The 12121-nt window shown below is 40.9% G+C and overlaps 1 protein-coding gene across 6 annotated transcripts in view; it reads left to right on the forward strand.

The window, feature by feature from the left end:
* NFYC (nuclear transcription factor Y subunit gamma) overlaps positions 1–12121 on the forward strand; it is a 63310-nt gene that overhangs the window by 35157 nt on the left and 16032 nt on the right. For all 6 annotated transcript variants that reach the window (XM_067725686.1, XM_067725683.1, XM_067725689.1 and 3 more), the window contains exons 3-5: positions 6152–6223; positions 7645–7758; positions 11310–11405. In XM_067725686.1, the coding sequence (XP_067581787.1) occupies positions 6152–6223; positions 7645–7758; positions 11310–11405 (282 nt within the window). The remainder of the gene's footprint in view (positions 1–6151; positions 6224–7644; positions 7759–11309; positions 11406–12121) is intronic.

Below are 12121 nucleotides of genomic sequence, written 5' to 3' on the forward strand. Positions count from 1 at the left end.
CCAGCTTGAACGCAGAAAAAATCCAGGATCAGGCGAGCGGTCACATAAACTGTGGAAGTTCAAATTCAGCACCTAGCTTTTCTGTATTTTGTTGGACTTTGATTTTTTTTTAATTGTGGTAAAACGACACAGTGAAATTTACCATCTTAACCATTTAAAAATGTACAGTTCAGTAGTGTATTTACATTGTTGTGAAACAGATATCCAGGACTTTTTCATCTTGCAGAACTGAAACTTTATAGCCATAAAACAACCACCACCCGCTTTTCCCTCTCCCCAGCCCTTGGTAATCACCATTCTACTTTCTGTTTCTATGAGCACTCTAAGTACCTCACATAAGTGGACCCATACAGTATTTGTCTTTTTGTGCCTGGCTTATTTCACTTAGCATAATGTTTTCAAGGTTCCTCCATGTTGTAGCATGTGACAGGATTTCTTTCCTTATTCAGGCTGAATAATACTTCCTGTGTATGTGTACATACCACACTTTGTTTATCCATTCATCTGTCAGTGGGCATTTGGGTTGCTTTCATTTCTTGCCTATAGTGAATAATGCTGCAGTGAACAGGAATGTGGGCTTTGATTTTTATCCTACTTGGTTTAATTTTCAAGTTTGATTGACATCAGAGCAGATCGTGGTGTTGACCAACTTTTTGTCGCTAGACAGCTAGTCCTTCAGAGGTTAAAAATGGATTTGGGACTTCCCTGGTGGCGCAGTGGTTAAGAATCTACCTGCCAATGCAGGGGACATGGGTTCGATCCCTGGTCCGGGAAGATCCCACATGCCGTGGAGCAGATAAGCCTGTGCGCCACAACTAGAGCCTGCGCTCTAGAGCCTGCAAGCCACAGCTACTGAAGCCCGTGCACTTAGAGCCCATGCTCTGCAACAAGTGAAGCCAACCGCAATGAAAAGCCCATGCACCACAATGAAGAGTAGCTCCTCCACCACTCGCCGCAACTAGAGAAAGCCCGCATACAGCAATGAAGACCCAATGCAGCCAAAAATAAATAAATAAATAAATTTATTTTTTTAAAAAGTGGGTTACTTTGAGGAATTCACTTGTAGTTCAAGTTTTATGAGTAAGGAGAAAGAAGATCAAGGAGGAAAGTCTTCTTCAATCATTCTCCTATTGATGGCTAACTAAAAATTTCCTCCTGTGTACCCCTGAGAAAAGACTCCTAGACTGCTACCATCGTATCTCTTACATCAGATGCTTAGAATGATGTTTGGCATAAAATAGGTGCACGTTAAATATTTGAATGAATCAGATTCCTCCGCTTCAGAGTTAGTGTGAAGCAACATAGTGCCAAGTTGGAGTGAGAATGCAATCCAATAAAGTCCCTTTGTAAAACTTTTATTTTCCCTCTGCCTATGGCACACGAAGAAGGCATCTGCTTCTCTGACTGCACTTCTGCCTGTGTAACGTGGCTGACGTTTTAGTGTTTAGTCTGTGCCTTTCCTGAACTCAACAGCACTTACAACCAGACTTCCTCAGATATGTCAGAGCCTCTTAGGTTGACATCTCAAAGTATCTACCAGATTTTTAAAAAAATCCATATGTTCAAACCATCCAAACATAAATAAAACTTATGAGAATACTCATAAGGTGTTGTGGTCTCTCTATGACTGGGACAAAGATGTTCCAAAAACAAGTAATTGAAGTTTGCTAGATGATATAATTCATGATGTATTGGAGACATTGGCCCCAGTCGTTTTGGTCTGTGTTCTGCAAAAGCAATTTGTCTTTCATCTCAGCTTGGCCATCAGGCTCTCCTCATTCTTGAAAGCTCTGCATTGTCCATAAACCCAGATGGTGTTCAGCTGGAATTGAAGTTGGTTAAAAATCATACCAAAATGATCATACACCAGGATGATTGTGTAGAATACTGTATTCCTGCTTAGCAGAACTCTGGGAACAATAATTAATAGACTTCTTGGCATTGAATTTTACCCTTCCAAACCTCTTCAAAAGGGGGGAAGAAGAAGCTCACTTTTCTCTTTTGGGGGGCAGATGGGGAGGCAGTAATGCTGAATCTTAAAGAAAAATCTAATCCTCCTTTAAGCTCCTTCCGTACATCCCATTTAGCCTTCAGTTAGCTGTAATTTAATGCTTAGGTCACTTTCTTTTGATCGCCAATTATATCTTTTCATTCTTCAATGCCTCCAGATTGGAAGATGACATTTCCACCATTACAATCAAATCAGATAACCATTTAAATAAGAACTTGGAGGTAAAGGTTGGTGGACTGTTAAAAAATAGGTCCTGTGCTGTTTGAGCTCTTCCTGTAGAGCAGTGCTTCTCAGAATTTATTGTCTATATGTGAACAACATAAGGGTCATGTTGAAATACAGATTTTGATTTAGGAGGTTTGGATTGGAGCCTGAGATTCTGCATTTCTTTTGAGTTCCCAGATGATGCCATTGCTGGTCTAGGGACCTCACTTGGAGCAACAAGGCTTTAAAAGCAGTGGTCCTTAACCCTCACTGTGGATTACAGTCACCAGGGTAGTTTTCAAAAAATGTGATGCCAGGACTCCACTCCCTAGAGTTCCTGATTCACTTAGTCTGGGGTAAAGCGCAGACATCTTGTTTTTCAAAAGCTCCCCCAGGTGATTCTAACATGTTGCCAAGGTTGAGAATCACTGCTTTCGAGAGGATAGAATCTTGACTTTGCCGGAGTGAGTGCCTGACTAGGTAGGCCTGCAAAAGGTTTCTCATCATGTTTGAGACTGTGGATGTTCTTTAGTGCAGCCTGAGACCCATTGACTTTTCTTTGGCTTTCAGCTCTCATTGAGTGAATTCAGACTTCTTGAAATTCGGCAATTTCAGTTGGCAGCGTTTTTTGTTTTTGTTTTTGTTTTTTTTTTTTGTGGTACGTGGGCCTCTCACTGTTCTGGCCTCTCCCGTTGCGGAGCACAGGCTCTGGACGCGCAGGCTCAGCAGCCATGGCTCACAGGCCTAGCCGCTCTGCAGCATGTGGGATCTTCCCGGACCGGGGCACGAACCCGTGTCCCCTGCATCGGCAGGCGGACTCTCAACCACTGCGCCACCAGAGAAGCCCCCTTGGCAGCATTTTTAAGTGTAGTTCTTTGGTTGTGGTCAAGAGCATGAGAATGTTCTGAGAGAATCTGCTCTTCTACGATGCTGATGTCACTTCCAAGAGTAAAATGTGTTAGTTGTTCTTCCACTTGGATTAGCATCGGGAGAAGAAGTTTAATGTTACTCATGTCAGTTGCATGGTTTCCAATGACAAGGGGAGCATTGACTTGAAAGCCAATTTACTGATAGTGAAGGGGCTCCCCTCTCCAATAAGCTTGTTGTAAACCCTTACATGTGACTGGAAAGCTAGGCTGAGATTATAGAAAACTGGGCTGTTGTCAGCGATAATGAGCCACACACACACATCTGAAGATCCTTTAAGATCTCAAGGTTTGGGGATCATGAGAAAGTTTCTCACAAAAGAAAAGGTTGGTGGGGCTTAGAGCAGAGCTTTTTGTAAATTTCTGCCTCATTTTACACATCATCAAGGTGGGGATGATATCCTTGACCTTTTCTTGTTTTTTCTTTTAATTATAGTCTCATAGAAATTCTAAAAGTAATATTTTATTCTTTCAAGTTAGGGAAAGAGGTCTTTTTATTAGCTTTGGGCTTTAGTTAAGTAATCTTAGAACAGTCTTGTGGGAATTATATTAAATAACCAAGCCAAATGAGAGCACGCTTGCAAGAGACCTAAATCTTGTGGTCATAATCTTGTTCTTTGTGTATCATCCTGGGAGGCCTTCCAAAGGAATTATCATCCCTAGTATTCTCTTTGGCATTTCTGTTTAACATCATCATTTTGTGTGATATGCCACACAAGAAAGAAGACCAGTGATTGATTTCTGTAGTTAAATGTTTTTTTAAAAATCCCTTTAGAATCTGGCCCCAATCCAGCATTCCCTTTCCTACTGTTCCCCTCTGTACTAAGGTCATACATTGAAAACTTAAATAGGCCAGGGTTTTGTCTCTGTGCTTCTGTGCATGCTGTTTCTTCTGTCTGATTAACATACTTTTCCAGCAAGCAGATTTGCAGTATCCCTAGATATAATTGAGATTCAGCCCCTCTGTGGAACATTTGCCAGTTCCTCCCGCTCACTCCAGCGCCCCACACCTCCCATTGCCAGCTGGTCATTTCTTTCCTTTCAGTGTGGGTTTTACACCCCCATTCTAGTATAGGATAGGGGATTATAATGTTCTCATGTGTTAGTCTCTAACAATTAAACTATTTGGCTGTTCAAAGGTAAGAATATATTTGCATCTTCCGCATAGTAGTAGGTATCATACATTTGCTGTTAGTTGAGTTGCATGAAGTAATAAATGAAAGAGGAGGAGAAAAAATAAGAATAGTATGTGTCCTGCTGTCTCCTTTTGGTGAAACTTTAATAAACTGGACTTCTAAGCCTCTACCACTCCAGGGTTAGGTTTTTAGAGGCTTATGGAAAATGCTGATACCTAATTTGGAAAAGGAAAGGATGAAAAATTAGTGTTGGAAATTTGTAGAGGTGAGTGGTAGCCAAGCAGCTTGTTGGGTTTGGGTGGAGTAATTAGATGTCTTGGGACTTCCCTGGCGGTGCAGTGATTAGGACTCCATGCTTCCACTGCAGGGGGCATGGGTTCAGTCCCTGGTCGGGGAAGTAAGATCCTGCATGCCGCCCGGCATGGCCAAATAAATAAAGTAAGTAAGTAAGTAAGTAAGATGTCTCGGTGTACATTTTATCCTAATAGTTGCTCTTCTGTATTCATAAAATAGAGTCTGGAAAGGCTGGTGATGTTTTTCCAAAATGCCCCACTGCCTTCTTTGATGTATAGTTGAGGTTTTCTGTTGGTCTTGGAAAAGAAAGTTCACTAATGCATGTTAATTATACCAAATCTCAAATAAGAGCTCCTTCCTCCGTAATGTGATGATGTAAATTCCCAGGTGAGCATATTGAGTCACATTTCAGACCACTTATAGAATCAATCATTTGACACCTAGTCCCAGTAGGGATTTTGCTGATTTTAGCTAATCTCTGCCTTTGCACCTTTCTCTTCATTGCAGCTCTGAAACCCAAAATTGATTTTTATTTCTAGAATTGCATCCATCATTGGCCATGTGTTTAAATACCAGTAGTATCAAAATAAAATGAAAAAGCGCTTAAACTGCAAGTAATTGAGTAGTGCTAATCGAAAATCCCTTTCCTAAATCCTATCCACAGTAAAGTTAAATGGTTTCTCCCCAGCTTAGTCATGTTTGTTAAGAAAAAATTGACAGGGCTATTCCTAAATGACAGCTGATATATTCACCCTCACCCTTTTTCCATACTCTTCTACTCCCACCCCCATCCCCAAGCAGGTTTTGGAGACAAGGCCTTTGCTGCTGTGATGGGAAAGGAGCTCCTCCCCAATTTCTGATGTCACATTAGTGCAAAGGTCAGAAATAGGCAGTGCCGGGCTTCCCTGGTGGCGCAGTGGCTGAGAGTCCACCTGCCGATGCAGGGGACATGGGTTCGTGCCCCAGTCCAGGAAGATCCCACATGCCGCGGAGCGGCCGGGCCCGTGAGCCGTGGCCGCTGAGCCTGCGCGTCCGGAGCCTGTGCTCCGCAACGGGAGAGGACACAACAGTGAGAGGCCCACGTACCGCAAAAAAAAAAAAACAAAAAAAGGAAATAGGCAGTGCCACACTGGCTGGTGAGAACAGTCACTATGGCCAGGTGCTGCTGGCACTTGCCCTTGCATTCCTTGATTAGAAGGAAGAACTGGAGGAAAATCCCTAAGACAAAAGTCTCATTTTAACCTGCATGCAAGCTGGTAAACTTTCTTGGGTGAGGGGAAGACACGTATAATACATCTCTATATCGTGCTGGCAAAGAATCTGGTATTGTTTGGGGCCACTTTTCATGAGGGCACTATTAGAAGCCATCATAAGTTCATCCTGAAACCCTTTGTTTGAAGCTCTGCCTTGGTTAAGAAGTATTTTGCCTCTAGAGCTTGTATTTTGTTCATTTCATTTGTACTTCCTCTCCTGCCATATTTTCTGAAAGGAGGGACTAAACCAATCAGAGTGTTTCATGCTGCCTGTCATACCCTGTTGATTATTCCTACTATTTATGTACCTGTTGTTACTCATTTCAGAAAGATTTCCGAGTACAGGAACTCCCACTGGCTCGTATTAAGAAGATTATGAAACTGGATGAAGATGTGAAGGTGAATTCACATTCATTTTCATTATTCATATTGAAAGTAAAACGATGGGAAAATTATTGCTCATTTCTCTAGAGCTCAAAGTCTAATTAAACAAAAATGAAAATAATATTGTCTGTTGCTTTTTTATTTGGATTCTCTCTAAAATTGTTATGTGAGCTAAAATTGAACAGTTTTAATTGTTGTATGGTCTTCTCTGAAAATTGGGGATATCCTGTTTTCCAGATGTTGAAAAGATGCTGAGTATTTGCTTTTTGAATCGCCCGATTCTTTCCACTATGTAACGTGAACATGTATCATCACATCAACAGGACAGTGACGTCTTCCTAGCATCTTATTGCAATCTCTAGTTTGTTGATCTGAGCTCTAAGAAATGTTTGATAATGATATTGCACTTGTTCTAACTTTTCAATCTGTAAGTTGTTTCACATGATTTATACTTGTGAGAGGATTTACTTGGGGGTGGCCTTTTCTGTATTCCTAGGAGTCCATATCCTGTTACAGTTCTCACAGGAAAAGAGCAACTGTCTCTCTTTCCACTCAAAATTGATAGTCTCTTGTATTTGTGTGGAAAGCTAACAGTTTACCACAGTTTTCCCTTTTATTAGCTCACTTCTTCCTCATGGTAACCCTGAGAGATTTGATAGGATAAGAATTGTTAGTTTCACCATTCTATAGATATGGAAATAGACACAAAGAGGTTAAAAGTGTCTCACCCAGAGTAGGAGAACCAAGATCCCAATTCTCACCTCCTACTTCCTTAACTCCAGAGCTCTTCCCGTGGCTATATCCTGCATAGAGCACCTCACCAAGGGTTCAGAGCTTTGTTTGACCAAGAGTTTGAACTTTGAATTCAGACTTGGCAAGGCAGCTTGCATTACTTGAGCACTTACTGTGTGCCAGGCCTTGTGCTGGGTGCTTTTATATATATTATCTCATTTGATTCCCACAGCAACCCTGGAAGGTTGTTATCCTTTTTCTTTTCACTATGTGAAAAATAAAGCCCAAAAGGATGGGAAGCCAGAGATTTTCCCTAAATCCGTTGGCTCTCATACTCATTATCTTTCTCCACATTGTCTCCCTTTGGATTAGAACCTAAGTCCTACCACTTACTGGCTCTATGGACATAGGCAAATCACTTCATCTCTCCTAAACCCTAGTTTCTCTGAAAGGCTATTATGAGAGAAAGAAAGTGCATGGTAGGTGCTAGATAAATATCCTTTTTCCCTCTTCCCTTCTTCTGTCTGCTACCTGCTTTGTGCCTACTCGTGGATTTATTTTACCTTGGAATCTTGTAAGGCTACCACCATCTTGTTTTCTAGCCCTTGCCCCATAGCCCAAGAGTAGGACATGAGGTAAGGGACGAACTGACTGGTTTGAATGACTTGCTGGTGATTGACAGGGAGGGCCTACGTCTGTTACAGATGATCAGTGCAGAAGCCCCTGTGCTGTTTGCCAAGGCAGCCCAGATTTTTATCACTGAGTTGACTCTTCGAGCCTGGATCCACACAGAGGATAACAAGCGCCGGACTCTTCAGGTAATATTGTAGAAAATTAGGCAAGAGCTGCCTTTGCCTTCTTCTGTTGCATGGCTTTGGACCAAAGTTTTTGTTTTTCCTTAGCACTCTGTCAAGCTGATATGTTTAACTGGCATCTTCCTCTACTGCTGGGAGGCAGGCAGACCATATAGCCAAGATAGTCTGTATTTCCCCACCAAGAATCTTAATTTCCAACTCTCCTGTTTTTCACAGCTCAGTGACTGAACTTTGTACTTGGTGAGCTCTCACTATAAACAGAGGCTAAAGTGGTATTTATCTGTTTCCAGATCTAAACAACTTCTGGTTGGAAGCCTTGAGAGACTCCAGAAAAGAACAGTCCCAGGAAGAATGGTCTCACTAACCTCATTAGCCTTTTTGTTTCTTCCCTACTTTCCTGGGAATCCTTTTCTTCTTCTTTCATGTTTCCTTTTTTATTTTAATCCAGCAAATCAGCATTCATGTTGTATGAGGACCCCTTGGTCATTGGCTCTAGAGGCCCTCCGCTCAACATCCAGGCCCTAGTTGTTAGAGGAAAGGTTTCCCAGACACAAGAGGAAGGGTGTGACAGGTACAATAGTGACAGTATTTTAACAACAAAGCCAAGGAAGTAAATTATGCTTTCTGTTTCCCTTTATCTCCAAAGTTGAAAATGCATGCTTTTATTCATTTATCTACAGATATTAAATGAATACCCACAATGTGCCAAGCACTGTTCTAGGCCCTGGGGACTAATACACAAAACAGACAAAAATTCCTACCCTTGGGAAGTCTATATTCTAGTGCAGCCAGACACTGAAAACTTATTTTATGCTGTCTTGAAGGAAGTCTATGAATTTAGAGAGATCCAATTAAAGCTACCTTCAAGATCAATTCAGATTAAAAAATAAAATGGGCAAAGCACTTGAACAGGCCCTTCAAAAAAGAAGATACCCAGATGACCAATAAGCATATGAAAAGGTATACAACATCATTTGTCATCGGGGAAATACAGATTAAAACCACAATGAGATACTGGTTTACACCCACTACAATGGCTAAAATAAAAAAGACTGACAATACCAAGTGTTGACAAGGAAGTGAAGTGACTGAAACATTTATTGCTGGTCAGAATGTAAGGTGCGATCACCTTGGAAAACTATTTGGCACTTTCTAATAAAGTTAAACATGTTCCTTATTCTAAGACCCAGCCATACCACTCCTACGTGTACACCCAAGTGTGGACATTGTTGTATTGGAATGTTCATAACAACCTTGTTTATAATAGCCAAAAACTGGAAACAACTCAAATGTCCATCAAGATGTAAATATATTGACAAATTGATATATTCATAAAATGGATTACTACTCAACAATAAAAGGAGCAAACTGTTTATTCATACAACAACATGGATGAATCTCAATAATATTAAGCAAAAGAAACCAGAGGAAAAAATTACATAGCACGTACACCATATACTATCACCATCTGTGATGATAGAAATCAGAGTTGTTGTTGCCTCAGATTGGTAGGGGAAGGAAGTTGACTGGAAAGGGATAGAAGGAAACTTTGTCTGTTCTTATCTGGGTGATAGCTACCTGGGTGCATATATTTATTCAAATTCATCAAGCTGTGTACTTAAGATTTCTGTATTTTTTTTTTTTTACTAAATATGATAATCAGTAAAATACTAGCATTAAAAAAGGCAAAATAAAAATGTTAAAAAGACCCATTTAAGTATATCTGTTTCCAAAATTCTGTAGAACACTTTGGTGTATGTTTGGAGGTGATTTTTTTTTCTCCCCCTCATTCTATCCATTGATGAGCCGTTTGGGTAGCTTGAGTAGGTGACATCATCAAGAACATGATACTATATCGTACTAATCTTAAATGAGACCTGGCAGCCTTAAGATGCGCCCTGCTTCGGTCGGGAGGGTTTATTATCAAGCTGGTGGCTGGCAAGAAGGGTGGACTGGAGTTTTGCATTTCAATGGCTTGGGGCCATCACAAAGACAAGGGAAGGAAAATTTCCATCCCCTCCTATTTTGTCTGATGAGTCACCTTCTTTTAAGATGTGATATATAGGGCTTGCTAAGGATTTCTGTTAGCATGTTGACTTTTCCCTCCAACATTTTATTATGTTGGAAAAGTCAACATGCTAACACACAAAATAATTTAAACATAAGCAGAGTTTACAGTGAACACCTGTATACTGACCGCCTAGATCCTACCGTTAACATTTTACTTGTTTTGTTCCCATGTCTGTCTTTCTCTCTATCCATCAAGTCATCTATTTTTTTTTTGAAGATGCACAGCCACCATTGCTGCTCCAAAGTCAGTTTATTTATTTGTTTTTATTTTTAATTTATTTTTGGCTGCACTGTGTCTTCATTGCTGCGTGTGGGCAAGTGGGGGCTACTCTTCGTTGCAATGCGTGGGCTTCTCACTGCGGTGGCTTGTTGCAGAGCACGGGCTCTATGTGTGCGGGCTTCAGTAATTGTGGCACGTGGGCTCTAGAGCACAGGCTCAGTAGTTGTGGCACACAGGCTTAGTTGCTCTGTGGCATGTGGTATCTTCCCGGACCAGGGCTTGAACCCATGTACCCTGCATTGACAGGCGGATTCTTAACTACTGCGCCATCAGGGAAGTCCCCAAGTCATCTATTTTTATATGCATTTAAAAGTTTACATTCCCCTGAACACTTCAGCATATGTCTCACTCACCATGGTTCACTATTTTTTTCGGTTTTTTCCTTTGCTTTAAAATTGTCATACAGTGAAGTACACAGATCTTAAGTATACATAGTGTGTTGGGTTTTAATTAAAAATCTTTTAATTTTATTATTTAAAGAAAGGGAATGTCACTCTTAGAAAGAACGCCATCAGAGCAGACCTTGGTTTCAGTAGCTTTAGTCAGCTGACTTGGTCTCTACCCACCCTGCCTCTATTCTAGTGACTTCAGGCTTCCAGTGTTCATGTCATGTGGAACAAGATTTAAACTGTGGATTTGACATTGTGATTTTCAATTTCAAAATAAAAATTGTAGCCTTGTAGGAACTAACATATATAGATCCGATGACTAGAAAATATTGCAAAAAGTTACTGAATTAGGATTTCAGCAAAGGGATTCAAAATAGATTATAACTACTTGTGAACCAAAGAGCCAGAATATTATTTAGGGGCTTAAAAAGTTATAAGGTTGAATGATAGTCTAACCTTGCTAACCACAGAATGACCAGAAATGTGTCAGTTAAGATTGCTAGATTTGTACAGATGTATCTGGAGGATGATAATTTAGGATCCAGCAGAAGTGGTAATAGTTGGAGGCTCAAATATACAGTTTGTGGAGCATGAGCTACATTTATCTCTTTTTTGTCAGTGTTTGTCCATCAAGTCTGATCATTTGAAGTTTATAAGAGTTTGGTTGTACTACTTTTGGCCTGTAGGCTTGGCCATGGGTATTTAATTTGGCTTAGAAGTCATCATCTTACCTTACTTGTAACTTGGAGAGTAGAAAGCCAGGTGAACTAGTTTCTCCCCAGGCTAATTTTTCACTCTGCTTTTCTTTGTTACAGAGGAATGATATCGCCATGGCAATTACAAAATTTGATCAGTTTGACTTTCTCATCGATATTGTTCCAAGAGATGAGCTGAAACCACCAAAGCGTCAGGTGAGCTGGGAAGGCATTGCTCCTGCTGCTGCTGCTGCTGACTAGAGAGTGCCTTGCCTCCTGGTGTCAGATACGCTCCTTTTCCTCTCTCAGCACAAGTCATTTGCTCTTCTTTTGCTTTTCTTTCTGTAGACCAGATCCATCCTTAACATCTCCTCCTGTTACTCATTTAGGGATGCTTTTAACTCAGTGCCTCTGAGGTGGAATTTCAGTGAAAACAGACAAAATGAAAATGAAAGACTTTAGTTACAACAGTAAAGTGAAGCTCATTTCGAGGTATCCTAGGAAGTCTGTCAGAGTTCTTAATCTGGGATGGGAGAGCAAGTTACAGATTTTAGATTTCCAAGAAACAGCTTCTGTGTGTGCATAGTGGTGTCTGGAGTGAGTGGACTGGGTTTTCTCTTAGTCTAGATTGTGGTTCTCTGCACAGTGCACTGGCTGCACTTTAGAATCACCTGTTAGGGTTTAAAAAATACCAGTCCCTAGGCCCCGCCCCTACACCAGCTGAATCAGAATCTGTGAGGGGGAGGCCCAGGCATTAGTGCTTTTTAAAGCTCTCCGGATGCTTTTAATGTGTAACCATATTTGAGAACCACCATTTAAGCAACCTTTCTAAGCAGTCATGAGAAAGAATGTGAGTGTCTGCCTTTCCTGCTCTTCTGTCTGCTCCTCTCCAGAGGTCACACCATTGTTTTTCAGCACTTTGGGTGCATAAA

The sequence above is a fragment of the Pseudorca crassidens genome, chromosome 2 (assembly GCF_039906515.1).
Source record: "Pseudorca crassidens isolate mPseCra1 chromosome 2, mPseCra1.hap1, whole genome shotgun sequence".
In the NCBI taxonomy this organism is placed as follows: Eukaryota; Metazoa; Chordata; class Mammalia; order Artiodactyla; family Delphinidae; genus Pseudorca; species Pseudorca crassidens.